Below are 16,503 nucleotides of genomic sequence, written 5' to 3' on the forward strand. Positions count from 1 at the left end.
ATCTGACCCTGAAAGACCGTGGCTGAATTCATCCTAGGCGTGTCGCTGAAGCAAGGTTTTAGGATAGAACGCCAGAAATTTGTTTGCTGAAATACAAGCCAGTGGTAAAACGGAGGTTGAGCGGTGAGATTTAGGGACTGTTAATTTATCAGGATATATGCTGTCCTCCACCAAACGTGGTTTGCCACTTTTACATAACCGGATATCAGGAGCGTGTTAATTCACTAAGTTCTCATAGGACTGAAGTGGCTACAATTATTTCTTATAGCATTGGGAATCTGGAACGCAAGCTTGTTTCTTTATGCATAAGGAACTGTTGCAAAATGTTTCCTATTGAGTCTTCAGAGCGTGTCTTGTACACTTAAGTGCTCTGATTTTGGCTCTTCAATTTTGCATTATTGATTGATATATGAGAATAATTTAGCATTGTTCCGGCTCATGTGTTTATGTGTATTTTTTCACTCTAAGGGGTTTTTGTGTGAAGGGTTCCTTTAGGCTTGTATAAAGCTATAAATAAATACTTTTTTGATTAATGATTTTTTGAGTGCAGCCTTGTCATTGTTTGATATCCACCGATACTGTGGATATTTTTGTCTTTTTACTTTTGTTACAATTAGCTTATGATTGCTTGCACCTATGTTTCAATCCTGCTGACAGAGTGTATTAATTTACTGTCCTTTTAAGTGCGAACCTTTCCTCCCTTCCCCCCTTTTTTTTCCTTCATATATAATTTTGTTTTAGATTTATTAAAGTGTTACTTACCACTATTAGAATAAATCTGGTAATCTGGTTTTAGTTGAATTGTATAAAGGTTTCCACAAGGCCTGATATGTACAGATACTATTGAATTACATAGAGACCTAGGGGCCGATTTATCAATGACTGTCTGACGGGATACGCTGTAGCGTATCATGTCCGACAGACATTGCTGAATGCCGACAGCATACTCTGACAGCATTTAACATTGCACAAGCAGTTCACTAGAATACATAAGGCTATATTGTATTATTTGAATTGTATGAAACACTCTCTTTTGACCTGTATTGTATTGATTTTATGAGTCTACGTTCTTCTTATTTTTTGATTGCTCTGCCTTTTTCTTTTTTTTCTCCTGTTAATGATGTCTTGAATATATGTGATGTAATACTTTATTCAAGAAAATAAATAAGAAGTATATTTAAAAAAAACAAAAAAAAAAAAAAAACATTAGCTTTCCACAGGTACCAGGTTCATGTACAACTGCATATTGATTCCAGGAAATCAAGGGGTTAAAGAACTTGCATCTATGTTTTACTCACAATCTTGGTTAAATCACTGCGTTGTTTGTGTTATGGCCAATCAAAAGGTTAAATAACTGCTGTGTGTATGTCACAGGCAACAAATTGGTTCAACTTTGCCTTTATTACTGGAAAGAAAGAGGTTAAATCAATGTTTGCTACTACCAACAAGAAGATCAAATCTCTGTTGTGTGTCTCTAACCAAATCATTAAAACAGTGTTTTGTACATTTTTATTTCTGGTAACTGAGGGGTTAGACAACTTTTGTGCATGACATGAGCAATCTAGAGGTTAAATTACTGTCTTCATGGCTTCTACAGAGTGTATATGTAAAAAGTAAACCATTGCTGAAATGAGCGTTTTTGTCATGTTTTCCAGTGACATCTGGTCTTTAGGATGTGTCTTGTATGAGATCAGCACTCTCAAACACCCAGTAAGTATTGTATAGACATTTTTTTTAGAATTATATTGTAAAGGATGATCCTGGAGAGTGTAGATAACAATTTAGGTTTGTTTTGCTAACTAATAATAATAATAATAAAACAGCTGGTTGGGGACTGGAAATAACCTGGGTAAACTATAGTTTTGCACAGTGCATACCAGACCAATCCTTGAGAAGTCCAGTTGCCTACAGCTGGAAAAGCTTGTTTTCCCATAATGGGTATTTTGTGGGCAGAACAACATCGTATTGGCTGTACTTCCTGCATTACAACACTACAAAAACACTCAGAATAGGGGCCGGGTGAACTGTACCAACAGATGTACAAAATTATAGTTTCCTTAAAGGCACAGTCAACACCAGAATTTTTGTTGTTTAAAAAGAAAGATAATCCCTTTATTACCCATTCCCCAGTTTTGCATAACCAACACTGTAGAAATACACTTTTTACAACTGTGATTACCTTGTATCTAAGCCTCTGCAGACTGGCCCCTTATTTCAGTTCTTTTGACAGACTTGCATTTTAGTCAATCAGTGCTGGCTCCAGGGTAACTTCACGTGCATGAGCTCAATGTTATCTATATGAAACACATGAACTAATGCCCTCTAGTGTTCAAAATGCATTCAGATTAGAGGCAGTCTTTAATGTCTAAGAAATTAGCATATGAGCCTCCTAGAATTAGCATTCATTTAAGAATACAAAGAGAACAAAGCAAAATTGATGATAAAAGTAAATTGGAAAGTTGTTTAAAATTACATTCCCTATTAAAATCATGAAAGTTTTTTTTTGGCTTGACTGTCCCTTTAAGTTTTTTTTTTCATATTCTATGCAGATATAACCACAATGCATTGCATTAATAACATTTATTTCCATTTTAACAATTATTTTATTGTGAGTCTATTACAGTAGATTTTTCCGCTAATTTGTCTCAAATCCCAGGTATAGAAACAACCAAGCAACATGAATATGCCATGATCCTGCTTTCTTACTTTAAGATTACATTAATATGTTTTGTATAATTTGTAAGTGATGTACAAATCAGACTCCTCTACCTTTTATTGAACCCACATTTGCATGGCATGCATTGGCATGAAGGTGGTACTGGGAGGCAGATGAATGGATCCGGTTTACATCTATTAATATAAACAAAGAGAATTGAAAGGGATCAAACTCAGAGATGTTACAAGAGATGCAGAGAGTACAAATGCAGGAAAGTCAAGGGCAGTCTCATAAAGGCCAACAGACTAAAGAACGTCCAGAAGCAGAAGGTGATTGACTGTATTAAAGGGACATTAAACACTAAAGAAATCATTGCTTGAATGATGTATTCAGAGCAAAGATTAGCCTGAGAATAATTTGTGCATGTATTTTAAACTGATATAAGTTTAAATATTGAATAAAATAGGGGTAAATTTAATGTCCATACAGCAGTGGATGCCGCCATTTTGTAACTTAGGTTACATTTTCTGCTGAGGCCAATTAGGAATGGTTATAAATGGCTTACTAGAGTGTGTAACCAATGCCTGTGTAGAATATAGCTGTGTCTGCAACTGGAAAGCCCACAATATTCAGAATTAAACTACAGGAAAGGAGAACAAAATAAATAATACAAGTATAGTGCAAAGTTGTTTTACTACATGTAATTAAACAATTAAACAATTTTATATTAATATCTTGAGGTCTTTAATGCCCCTTTAAAGCAGCAGGGAGGTCTAGGATGAGAAGTAACAAGAATGACTTCTGCAAGCCAGAGTCAAAGCAACCCATATTGTTACACAGAGATTAAATATGTGATCCAAACACAATGGATCAGTGTGACATATACATTGCTTTAAAGATTTAAAAGAAGAAAATATGTGTCAGGTTACAGTTTTAACCCTTTACAGACCTGGGTAGTTTGCATCTTAGAGACCAGATTTTTTTTCTTTGGCATTGGTGTTATATGAAAACGTTGTTGATTGGTCCAACGTGCTGTGGGGCACATATTGATGCAGAGAGGGGATTGGTTACCCTCTTACCCAAAATGTGAGAAAAAAACATATCTTCATAACATCTGGATGTGTGTATTGACTGTGTGACATATATACATATTCAGTTTAAAACCATTTAAATTCATCACAGAAAAAAAAAAAAAATCTGTTCCCCAAAAAAACCAAACAAGTTTAATACAATGTAATTCTTTATTATCTGTTGCAGCTTGTCTTTAAATTTTCATTTTTCAGTTCCAGGCAGGCAGCTGGAAAAATCTGATTCTAAAAATCTGCCAAGGCTCATACAGTCCTCTTCCAGCTCAGTATTCATATGAACTCCGTAGTCTCATCAAACAGATGTTTCGGAAAGACCCTCGGCACCGGCCATCCACCAACACTATACTTAAAAGAAGACTACTATCCAGATATGTCACTTTAACAAAGGTTATACACTATATGTCACAGTTATGCATTTGTGTGTATGTTTGGATTGTTTTCAATATGCAGCTCCTAGGAATATTTGTATATATGTGAGAGCTTAAAGGGACAGTCTACACCTTGACCATCTTAATGTCTTACCTTAGATTAAGCTGCAAATAGCCTCCTGCCCAGTGGCGTGCAGTGAGCTCAGATGCTGGTGAGGCACCGGCTGTGATACCCCCAAGAAACACACATGCACATGGTATATATATATATATATATATCACCATATTTAGAAATTAAAGCGACATTATAGTTTAAAAACTACATACTCTTTTTTTTCTGTAGAGCATGCAGTATTAAGACTAGTGACCTGCACCTCTATGTGTTTAACCCTCGCAAATGGGTTAAATACATAGTATAAGTACTGCGCTGTTGGTCCTGAGTGGAAACTGCCGCTAATACATTCAGCAGCACTAGTTAACCCACTGAATCACGCTACTAGTGCTGATATTTGTATCAGTGTAAGTTTCCACTCAGGACCAGTGGTGTTGTGTGAGGCCTGAGTGGTACTTCTACTATGTGTTTAACACCTTTTGCAGGGGGGGGTAAAGATATACTGGAGCAGAGTCTTAAAATAGCATGCTTTAATTAATTAGAATATGTAATTTTCTTTTTTTCTATCTGCACCTGTCGTTCCACCCCTGGCAGCGCCCCCCCACTAGAAATTTTTGGGCCCCTTACTATACCATTGATTGGGGCCCCCAACCACAGAAATACACATATAAACACACCCAGACACACTCTCACACAGATACACTCTTATACACTCACACAAACACAGACACACACCCAGATGCACTCTTACACACTCACACAGACACACACACACAGATACACTCTTCTACACTCACACACACACAAATACACTCTTATACACTCACACAAACACAGATACACTCTTATACACTCACACAAACAGACACACACACACACAGATACACTCTTATACACTCACACAGACACACACACAGATACACTCTTATACACTCACACAAACACAGATACACTCTTATACACTCACACAAACAGACACACACACAGATACACTCACACAGACACACACACAGATACACTCTTATACACTCACACAGACACACACACAGATACACTCTTATACACTCACACAAACACAGATACACTCTTATACGCTCACACACACACTTTTGTACACTCACTCACACACACACACAGTGTCAAGCATGGCATATACAGTGTAAAATTATTAAAACCAAAGAACAACATTGGAGAGTGTGAGAGAGAGATACTCATTAGGATCTGAACCTCTGTACCCTGGCAAATGGTTGACCACTAAATTACAGTAGTTGTTATGTCTGCTAGCTTTTTTTAAATGTATTACTCACTATGCCCCAAAAATATTTTAACACTTTGGAACTATATATCTCCAAAGCTACTGAATACATGCACATAGGCTTAATTTTTTTCAAGAAACCCTAGAAGGTTGAAAGGTTTTACCTCAGATTAGAAAGTGGCTACCAATAACATATTGATCATGTTACCCAGAGTTTTCTAGGGATTTTGAAAAGTTGGCTTACAGTAATTTGTTTTACAAGAAAACATTATGCTATTTTTAGCAGAAGACCAGCTCCTGACATATAGCTTCTTATAATCCTCAGTTTCATATATTTTAAAATAAAAATTAAATTAAAAGCAAAAAAGAAACAAAACTTAAATGCATAAGTTTCAAACAATACACAGAGCTTTTTTTTTTTTTACTACTATGCAGGTTATGGCACAATAAGTAAATTATTACAGTGTTAAATCCACATCTCTGACAGTGGGCAAGAGTTATCAGAGAAGTTAAAGCAGATTTACTGTGTGACCAACTATATGCTGGAACTTAACGTGCACCCTCTTTATTATATTGTCATGTACAGCTAAATGTGTGTAAATCTGACCTCATGACACTGTAAGTGCAAAGTCCAGAGTCGCTGGATAAAAGCATATTTTACTGGCTGACAGGTTGGGGAAAAAACACACAGAAGCTGGTTTACCCTTCTCTCCCGCACCCTTCCATCTGCAACAGATGTCACATGATCGCACATAAATTAAGTTATGCAGGGAGAGAAGAATTTCCACTAGAATAAGATTTGTAGTTGTTGTAGAACTGTTTTAACCTATTAGGGACACTAATAGGTTAAAACAGTTCTACAACAACAACTACAAATCATATTATAGCGGAAATTCTTCTCTCCCTGCATAACTTAATTGTGAGCTGAGCTGCTTTAGACAAAATGTTTAATTGGCAACTCTCTCAGGGACACCTTAACCCCCTCCATCTGTTCTGGCAGATTTCAAAGAGTTACACAGGGCTAGCTGTCCAGACAAGGGTAGAAGCTTTGGTTTTGTTTTTCCTGTCCTGTGCTATTTCTAAATAAGCAGACAAGTAGTGCTTTTACACTGCACAGTGCTGGGCAGAGAGACTGTAGAGGAGATGCGCAGGGACTGTGCTGTTAAAGGGACACTGTACCCAAAAATTTTCTTTCGTGATTCAGATTGAGCATGAAATTTTAAGCAACTTTCTAATTTACTCCTATTATCAAATTGTCTTCATTCTCTTGGTATCTTTATTTGAAATGCAAGAATGTAAGTTTAAATGCCGGCCCATTTTTGGTGAACAACCTGGTTTGTCCTTGCTGATTGGTGGATAAATTCATCCACCAATAAAAAAGTGCTGTCCAGAGTACTAAAACAAAAAAAACCTTAGATGCCTTCTTTTTAAAATAATGATAGCAAGAGAACGAAGAAAAATTGATAATAGGAGTAAATTAGAAAGTTGCTTAAAATTTCATGCTCAATCTGAATCACAAAAGAAATATTTTGGGTACAGTGTCCCTTTAACTCTCACTGTGGGCTGACAAATGTAATGAGCATACTTAGGAGTAGGACATATACCACTGTATAACTGTGCATTTAAAGAGAAAACAATACAGTGAGCTGCATTGCATTTTACACACAAGACTGACTGATATATTTAATACAATTGTGATAGACACATTAAATATATAGAAAAAGCAACAAGAAAGAGGCGCCAATGGTGCAGGTCAATGGAGATTTTTGGTATAACAAACATGTGCGAACACTAGGTACTCACAATATGAGAAGGCACTCAGTTGTGCCGGTGGACACAGGCTGGGTTTTAACAGCAATCCAGCTGGCTGAACTGGGAGGCAGCTCTCTATCAGCATCCAGTGGAAGGAAATCTAAAAAGTAAAAGTAGGAAAAGAGGCGCCAATGGTGCAGGTAAATGGTGGTACAGGTATCACTAATAGCCCAGTGTACACAGGGTACTCACATTTATGGAAGGCACTCACTTGTACCTATAGAGACAGGCTGGATTTTAGCAGCAATCCAGCTAGCTGATCCAGGGTGAGCTGGCTGGTTCGTGGGTGTGTAGAGTGTTGGTACTCTAAAGTAGCATAGCAGGGCGGTACCATATATAACACTGAGAGTGGATTTATATAAAATAAATGAATTTATTTAAAACATATAAAAAGGTTTACCACTCAAAGAATATAATTGGTACATCAGGAATACATGCGACGCGTTTCTCAGTTAAAAACTGTTTCCTCAGGCATGTTTTTACACAGATATTTACTCCTTATATAGGGCTATGCTACTAAACAACACCCACAGCCCACCCCCAACAATTGACATGACACAGACCAATCAGTGTCCCTCATTCAAAATGTTTCCACCCCTGGGGTGATATGAGCACCTAAATACTTGGAGAGGGATGTATTTACTTGTAAAATATATAGACGCCCTTGCTGCTTCTTACATTTTGTATATATGTGTGTAAATATTTCGTAGTGGCATGGTATTTTAGTGGCCGATATTTGATGGTAACTAATGTTCGTCAATACTGTGTTCTAATTGGATGTCCCAGCCGTCAATCATCATGTATTAGTCGGACCTGTGCTACTTGCTTCTGATTCGTCTATTTAGCCGTCAATACTGTGTTCTAATTGGATGTCCCAGCCGTCAATCATCATGTATTAGTCGAACCTGTGCTACTCGCTTATGATTCGTCTATGTAGCCGTCAGTCAGAGATTCTGGTCACTTGTTGCTAGTAAGTGTAGTGTCCAATGGATAGGCTAATTTCAGGCGTGCCCCCATTTTGCTGGCCTTAATTGTACACTACAGTGTGCGCCCATCGAGGGAATCTTATTGGTTACTGCGTAATGTTTGTAACCGGTGTATCCCATTGGTCCTAATGCAGGTTGTTGTATTGAACAGGGATCATTATTGGTCAGCGGGTAATGTCAACAAAGAGCCCTATTGGTCAGCGGGTAATGTCAACAAAGAGCCCTATTGGTTAGTGCCCCGGAAAATATCGGTATCTACAAAATGATATTGTTAGATCTGTGAATGGATCTGAATATATATAAATACAAATAGAGTGAATAATCTAATGATCAACGTTATTTAAGCAGTGATCGTATAAATAAATGGCGCAATAAATTTGCTAAAGTTAAGTTAATTTAATAAGTGATATGTGTGTGGAAGATAAGAAGAAAAGACAAAGTAAAAATATTTTTTGGCACATTATTTGTGCATCCATAACATCGATAAATACCGATGGCTGTAATTGAGGTATAAGTGATGCGTGAACCTCATAATCATATATGTATAGTCACCATTTAATTCATAAAACGCCTACAATCAGGTTAGAATCTATGTGATGTAAAGACCCATAGTGGGTTGTGCTAGTGTAATTAAATCTTACATAAGAAGATGCTAGTGTTCTATTAAAAGGGTATAATGTGTAAGTGAAAGTGATCATTTTTGTATGAATATAGTGCACCAATAGGAGCCTATTGTTTGGTCAGTGAAACATAAACACTGTAAGTGTAAATTATATTAATATAATACATTTATCAGATCACACGTATCCAGTCTATGAGTCATGAGGTATATTAATATAATACATTTATCCAATCTAAACAGGGGCTACACCAAATATCTCAGGTGTCAAATCTGTGGGTCTGAGGGCTCTAAGTCTACCGAGATGACCCCATATCTCGGGCGATCTCCCCTACAGCAAGGTGGAAAAACTGGTTGTTGGTACTACACTATTTCTATCTTTATTATGATAGATGTAAAATGACCCTCTACCATAATATTAAACAAATGCCATAGAATCTATAACTTCATTTAGCCCTGTGGGGAAGAGTGTTTGGAATTTAAAAATCCAGTATGTTTCCCTTTGTCTCAGACGCATGAATCTATTATAATGATGACTGTTGGGGATACTCTCCAAAGGTGTAATGCTGAATTGGCATTTGCCTATCCTACTTTTAATGCAATAGTGCCTTGATACACTATGTTTGGGTGAACGTTTGATTATGTTCCGTTTGTGTTCCCCCCACCTTAGTCGTATCTTCCTAGAGGTGCGTCCAATGTACTGGACCCCACATGCACAAGTGAGTGCATAGATTACATACCCAGAGTTACATGTCAAATGTTCTCTGATCTGGTGTTCTTCCCCTGTTGTGATAGAAAAGGGCCTAGAAGCTACGATCACATAAATGGGAATACTAATAACAATATTGGAACTTATAGATGTGGACACACACGGTGCCATATGTGTAAGTCCATCACACACGGAAGAAAATCCATAATATCACATACAACAGGGGAAGAACACCAGATCAGAGAACATTTGACATGTAACTCTGGGTATGTAATCTATGCACTCACTTGTGCATGTGGGGTCCAGTACATTGGACGCACCTCTAGGAAGATACGACTAAGGTGGGGGGAACACAAACGGAACATAATCAAACGTTCACCCAAACATAGTGTATCAAGGCACTATTGCATTAAAAGTAGGATAGGCAAATGCCAATTCAGCATTACACCTTTGGAGAGTATCCCCAACAGTCATCATTATAATAGATTCATGCGTCTGAGACAAAGGGAAACATACTGGATTTTTAAATTCCAAACACTCTTCCCCACAGGGCTAAATGAAGTTATAGATTCTATGGCATTTGTTTAATATTATGGTAGAGGGTCATTTTACATCTATCATAATAAAGATAGAAATAGTGTAGTACCAACAACCAGTTTTTCCACCTTGCTGTAGGGGAGATCGCCCGAGATAGGGGGTCATCTCGGTAGACTTAGAGCCCTCAGACCCACAGATTTGACACCTGAGATATTTGGTGTAGCCCCTGTTTAGATTGGATAAATGTATTATATTAATATACCTCATGACTCATAGACTGGATACGTGTGATCTGATAAATGTATTATATTAATATAATTTACACTTACAGTGTTTATGTTTCACTGACCAAACAATAGGCTCCTATTGGTGCACTATATTCATACAAAAATGATCACTTTCACTTACACATTATACCCTTTTAATAGAACACTAGCATCTTCTTATGTAAGATTTAATTACACTAGCACAACCCACTATGGGTCTTTACATCACATAGATTCTAACCTGATTGTAGGCGTTTTATGAATTAAATGGTGACTATACATATATGATTATGAGGTTCACGCATCACTTATACCTCAATTACAGCCATCGGTATTTATCGATGTTATGGATGCACAAATAATGTGCCAAAAAATATTTTTACTTTGTCTTTTCTTCTTATCTTCCACACACATATCACTTATTAAATTAACTTAACTTTAGCAAATTTATTGCGCCATTTATTTATACGATCACTGCTTAAATAACGTTGATCATTAGATTATTCACTCTATTTGTATTTATATATATTCAGATCCATTCACAGATCTAACAATATCATTTTGTAGATACCGATATTTTCCGGGGCACTAACCAATAGGGCTCTTTGTTGACATTACCCGCTGACCAATAGGGCTCTTTGTTGACATTACCCGCTGACCAATAATGATCCCTGTTCAATACAACAACCTGCATTAGAACCAATGGGATACACCGGTTACAAACATTACGCAGTAACCAATAAGATTCCCTCGATGGGCGCACACTGTAGTGTACTATTAAGGCCAGCAAAATGGGGGCACGCCTGAAATTAGCCTATCCATTGGACACTACACTTACTAGCAACAAGTGACCAGAATCTCTGACTGACGGCTACATAGACGAATCATAAGCGAGTAGCACAGGTTCGACTAATACATGATGATTGACGGCTGGGACATCCAATTAGAACACAGTATTGACGGCTAAATAGACGAATCAGAAGCAAGTAGCACAGGTCCGACTAATACATGATGATTGACGGCTGGGACATCCAATTAGAACACAGTATTGACGAACATTAGTTACCATCAAATATCGGCCACTAAAATACCATGCCACTACGAAATATTTACACACATATATACAAAATGTAAGAAGCAGCAAGGGCGTCTATATATTTTACAAGTAAATACATCCCTCTCCAAGTATTTAGGTGCTCATATCACCCCAGGGGTGGAAACATTTTGAATGAGGGACACTGATTGGTCTGTGTCATGTCAATTGTTGGGGGTGGGCTGTGGGTGTTGTTTAGTAGCATAGCCCTATATAAGGAGTAAATATCTGTGTAAAAACATGCCTGAGGAAACAGTTTTTAACTGAGAAACGCGTCGCATGTATTCCTGATGTACCAATTATATTCTTTGAGTGGTAAACCTTTTTATATGTTTTAAATAAATTCATTTATTTTATATAAATCCACTCTCAGTGTTATATATGGTACCGCCCTGCTATGCTACTTTAGAGTACCAACACTCTACACACCCACGAACCAGCCAGCTCACCCTGGATCAGCTAGCTGGATTGCTGCTAAAATCCAGCCTGTCTCTATAGGTACAAGTGAGTGCCTTCCATAAATGTGAGTACCCTGTGTACACTGGGCTATTAGTGATACCTGTACCACCATTTACCTGCACCATTGGCGCCTCTTTTCCTACTTTTACATTAAATATATAGCATATTTCCAACACTGGAAGCAAATCTCACATACTGTTTATTACTTTATTACATAATGATATTATTGTCTTTGTGACTGAGTCTGTCACAATAACATTAACATAGCACAATATATTTTTTACATTAATTATATAAATAAAATAATATATATTATAATATATTGGTGTCTGTGGCACAGACACCAATATATTATAATATATTATATATTATTTTATTTATATAATTTAATGTAAAAAATACATTAATGCCGTGCCCGGGATAGGATTGTAGTCTAACCACCACGTGACGTGACCCTACTAACGCACTGGATAATTGAATGGTTTATTCAAAAACAACTTAAATCACAAAAACAATGTCATCATACGTGGGGCTCAAATCATTCACATTCTCCACTCAAACCGTGGATGTGGGGTTGTTTGAGTCGTTAGGAGGAGTATGTGAATAATTTGAGCCCCACATATGACGACATTGTTGTGAGTGATTTAAGTTGTTTTTTAATAAAATATTCAATTATCCAGTGCTGGGAATCTGGGATGATGATCCATCTTTGAGTCCAGTCCACTAAGCTTAGCTAAGCATGATTTCTCATTACCACGAATCCGAGTGGTGCAGTGTGACAGAGAGGAGTTTGTGCAGCTGAGAGCCTGAGCTGAATCTATCTAGTAGTACCTACCTAAATAAATTGCTCCGCTCCACTGTCTGACTGAGCCTGACTCCTGAGAGGAGGACTCCTGGTGACGACGGGTCACGGCTGACCGGACTGAGAGACACTCTGACAGACTGACACAAACACACGCCGTCGACTAGACAGTAGACACGTCACTGGGCTGAGCACTCTCACTTGACTCTGTTGATCTGATAACGGACGAACAGACAGACTTGACGCACGTGACAACACAGACGCTCAATCCGATTCCACGCCTCACAATTTCCCGCCCAGCAACTCAGCCTAGAGACTCAGACATGCTCATGTCTGATTGGCTGAGGGGCGGGCAGGGCTCCCGAGGCTTGAAGAGAAAAGCCTCCGGTGGGAGCAGTATGGGCCGCAAGAGAGACTGCATTAGCTCTTATTCGCCACTGGGTGGCAGTCTCTAGCGGCCCATACAACACAATATATTCATATTGCGCAATGGAAGGATAGCTGGCCTCTACTTTCTTGCGCAATAGGAATATATTGTAATTACTTATTACGTTTTTTTTTTTAAAGTACAATAACAAATAAACTACTGAATTTGGTGGGGGGTAGGGGGGGTCACGGGGGTCACCTTTTGATGACAAAAAAAAAATTAGAAAAAAAAAGATATATATTTTTTTTTATAAAACAGGCTGTAATACACCACATTGGCCAGGGGAGGCACTGCCTCACCTGCCTCCTTTGAGTGCACTTCATCCTGCCCCCCTTTCTATATCATGCAGCAGGAATAGTAAAAAAGTTATTTTAAAATGAATATTGTTTCTGGCTACTTTGACATGGCTGACAAGCTCAGCCCTCTGATGACATCATGATCTGGGCTGCATATGGCATCCACTTACAAAAGGCTCACTACTTAGATTCAAGAGACTGTCAATGCTATTCAGCAGAGTGCCTAGATGCAGCCTAGATCATGATGTCATCAGTGGGCAGAGCTTGGCAGCCATTTAAAACTGGCCTGCAACAATATTAATTTTAAAATTTTTTTAAAGTTTTTTTACTGTTACTGCTGCATGAGGCTATTTGCAGATTAATCTAAGGTAAGACTTTAAGATGACTAAGGTGTAGACTGTCCCTTTAATATGAGGTCCGGTCAGACATTTTTGCCACAGTTGCTGGCAGGCTGATCAGCTTCAGGTCCCTTTGGGAGTCTATGGCAACTAAAAAAGCAATGCTTTACACAGGAATTCTGAATGAACTTTGTGTGTGTTCACAAGAACATTTTGGTTTTATTATGATGGAATATAACATATATCCACCAGGGGTTCTTTTTAAACCCTTTAAAACTGGAGTTGCTAACTTGCATTGTCACAAAGCTTCATATCAAGTTTTAAGCTTGCTGTACTAGTGGTGATCATTATTTTTTAACCTCACTTCTTTTTCTGGGTAGAGCAAAGTATAGGCACAAAAGGAATTGCCTTGCAAACGTATGGATTTTGACACGTTTGAGAATTGGGGGTGCTACGGAAATGATAGGGGGTGTATCGAAGAATTTTTAAATACTTTATTAATATTTGAAATACTTTATTTTATGACATCTGAATATTTCTCTGTTCTAATACTTATAACAAAATAGCAATACATGTATTCAGGATTGATTAGATTAATAGTCTCTTGCAGGATAGAATAGTATTTAGATCAAGTATCTAGCGTACTCTTTGCACTTTTAGGCAGTCCTTGAAAATCAGTAACCAATGTGTATGCTATCCAAATACAAGTCTAGGTTTTTGTGTACTTTTGACAGACTAGTATCTGGCAGTACAATGGATTTAACAGGTGGGGTAGACTTATTTGTACTGCTGTTATAAAACTCAAAGCCTTTTATGACCAGATGTATCATTGCTATTCTTCTATATGTGCCTAAAAATGTGCACACAAATAAATGCCCCTATTTATCATTCACAAATGCGCCTAAAATTGGGCAAGTTCGACTGTAAATTACTCTTTTTCTTGGTGCGCAGGTGCGCCAAAGAGTTAAATTAGGTTGTTTTAGTCATATTTAGATAGTGCACCTGACCTCATTAATTCGACTAGATACAAATGTATCATTTATTTTCTCCTTTAGACACTGACAGTTCTTCTGCAAATGAGTGAGTTCTCCAGAACTAATGTGGAGTACAGCTTTAAAGGGACACTAAACCCAAAAATTTTCTTTCATGATTCAGAAAGAGAATACAATATTAAACAACATTACAATTTATTTCTATTATCTAATTTGCTTTATTCTTTAGATATCTTTTGTTGAAGAAATAGCAATACACATGGGTGGGCCAATCACATGAGGACTCTATGTGCAGCGACCAATCAACAGCTATCTAGATATGCTTTTCAGCAAAGCATATCACGAGAATAAAGCAAATTAGATAATAGAAGTAAATTAGAAAGTTGTTTAAAATTGCATGCTCTTTCTTAACCCCTTAATGACCACAGCACTTTTCCATTTTCTGTCCGTTTGGGACCAGGGCTATTTTTACATTTTTGCGGTGTTTGTGTTTAGCTGTAATTTTCCTCTTACTCATTTACTGTACCCACACATATTATATACCGTTTTTCTCGCCATTAAATGGACTTTCTAAAGATACCATTATTTTCATCATATCTTATAATTTACTATAAATTTTTTTTATAAAATATGAGGAAAAATTGAAAAAAACACCACTTTTTCTAACTTTGACCCCCAAAATCTGTTACATATCTACAACCACCAAAAAACACCTATGCTAAATAGTTTCTAAATTTTGTCCTGAGTTTAGAAATACCCAATGTTTACATCTTCTTTGCTTTTTTTGCAAGTTATAGGGCAATAAATACAAGTAGCACTTTGCTATTTCCAAGCCATTATTTTTTCAAAATTAGCGCTAGTTACATTAGAACACTGATATCTTTCAGGAATCTCTGAATATCCATCGACATGTATATATATTTTTTTAGTAGACAACCCAAAGTATTGATCTAGGCCCATTTTGGTATATTTCATGCCACCATTTCACCGCCAAATGCGATCAAATAAAAAAAAATGTTCACTTTTTCACAAACTTTAGGTTTCTCACTGAAATTATTTACAAACAGCTTGTGCAATTATGGCACAAATGGTTGTAAATTCTTCTCTGGGATCCCCTTTGTTCAGAAATAGCAGACTTATATGGCTTTGGTGTTGCTTTTTGGTAATTAGAATGCCACTAAATGCCACTGCGCACCGCACGTGTATTATGCCCACCAGTGAAGGGGTTAATTAGGGAGCATGTAGGGAGCTTTTTGGGGTAATTTTAGCTTTAGTGTAGTGTAGTAGACAACCCCAAATATTGATCTAGGCCCATTTTGGTATATTTCATGCCACCATTTCACCGCCAAATGCGATCAAATTAAAAAAAAAAAGTTAAATTTTTCACAATTTTAGGTTTCTCACTGAAATCATTTACAAACAGCTTGTGCAGTTATGGCACAAATGGTTGTAAATGCTTCTCTGGGATCCCCTTTGTTCAGAAATAGCAGACTTATATGGCTTTGGTGTTGCTTTTTGGTAATTAGAATGCCACTAAATGCCACTGCGCACCGCACGTGTATTATGCCCACCAGTGAAGGGGTTAATTAGGGAGCATGTAGGGAGCTTTTTGGGGTAATTTTAGCTTTAGTGTAGTGTAGTAGACAACCCCAAATATTGATCTAGGCCCATTTTGGTATATTTCATGC

At 37.3% G+C, this 16,503-nt stretch overlaps 1 protein-coding gene across 1 annotated transcript in view; it reads left to right on the plus strand.

Moving 5' to 3' along the window:
• NEK3 (NIMA related kinase 3) overlaps positions 1-16,503 on the plus strand; it is a 90,462-nt gene that overhangs the window by 52,808 nt on the left and 21,151 nt on the right. The window contains exons 8-9 of the mRNA XM_053708387.1: positions 1,656-1,710; positions 3,940-4,131. Of these exons, the coding sequence (XP_053564362.1) occupies positions 1,656-1,710; positions 3,940-4,131 (247 nt within the window). The remainder of the gene's footprint in view (positions 1-1,655; positions 1,711-3,939; positions 4,132-16,503) is intronic.

Source organism: Bombina bombina, chromosome 3 (assembly GCF_027579735.1).
Source record: "Bombina bombina isolate aBomBom1 chromosome 3, aBomBom1.pri, whole genome shotgun sequence".
Lineage (NCBI taxonomy): Eukaryota > Metazoa > Chordata > Amphibia > Anura > Bombinatoridae > Bombina > Bombina bombina.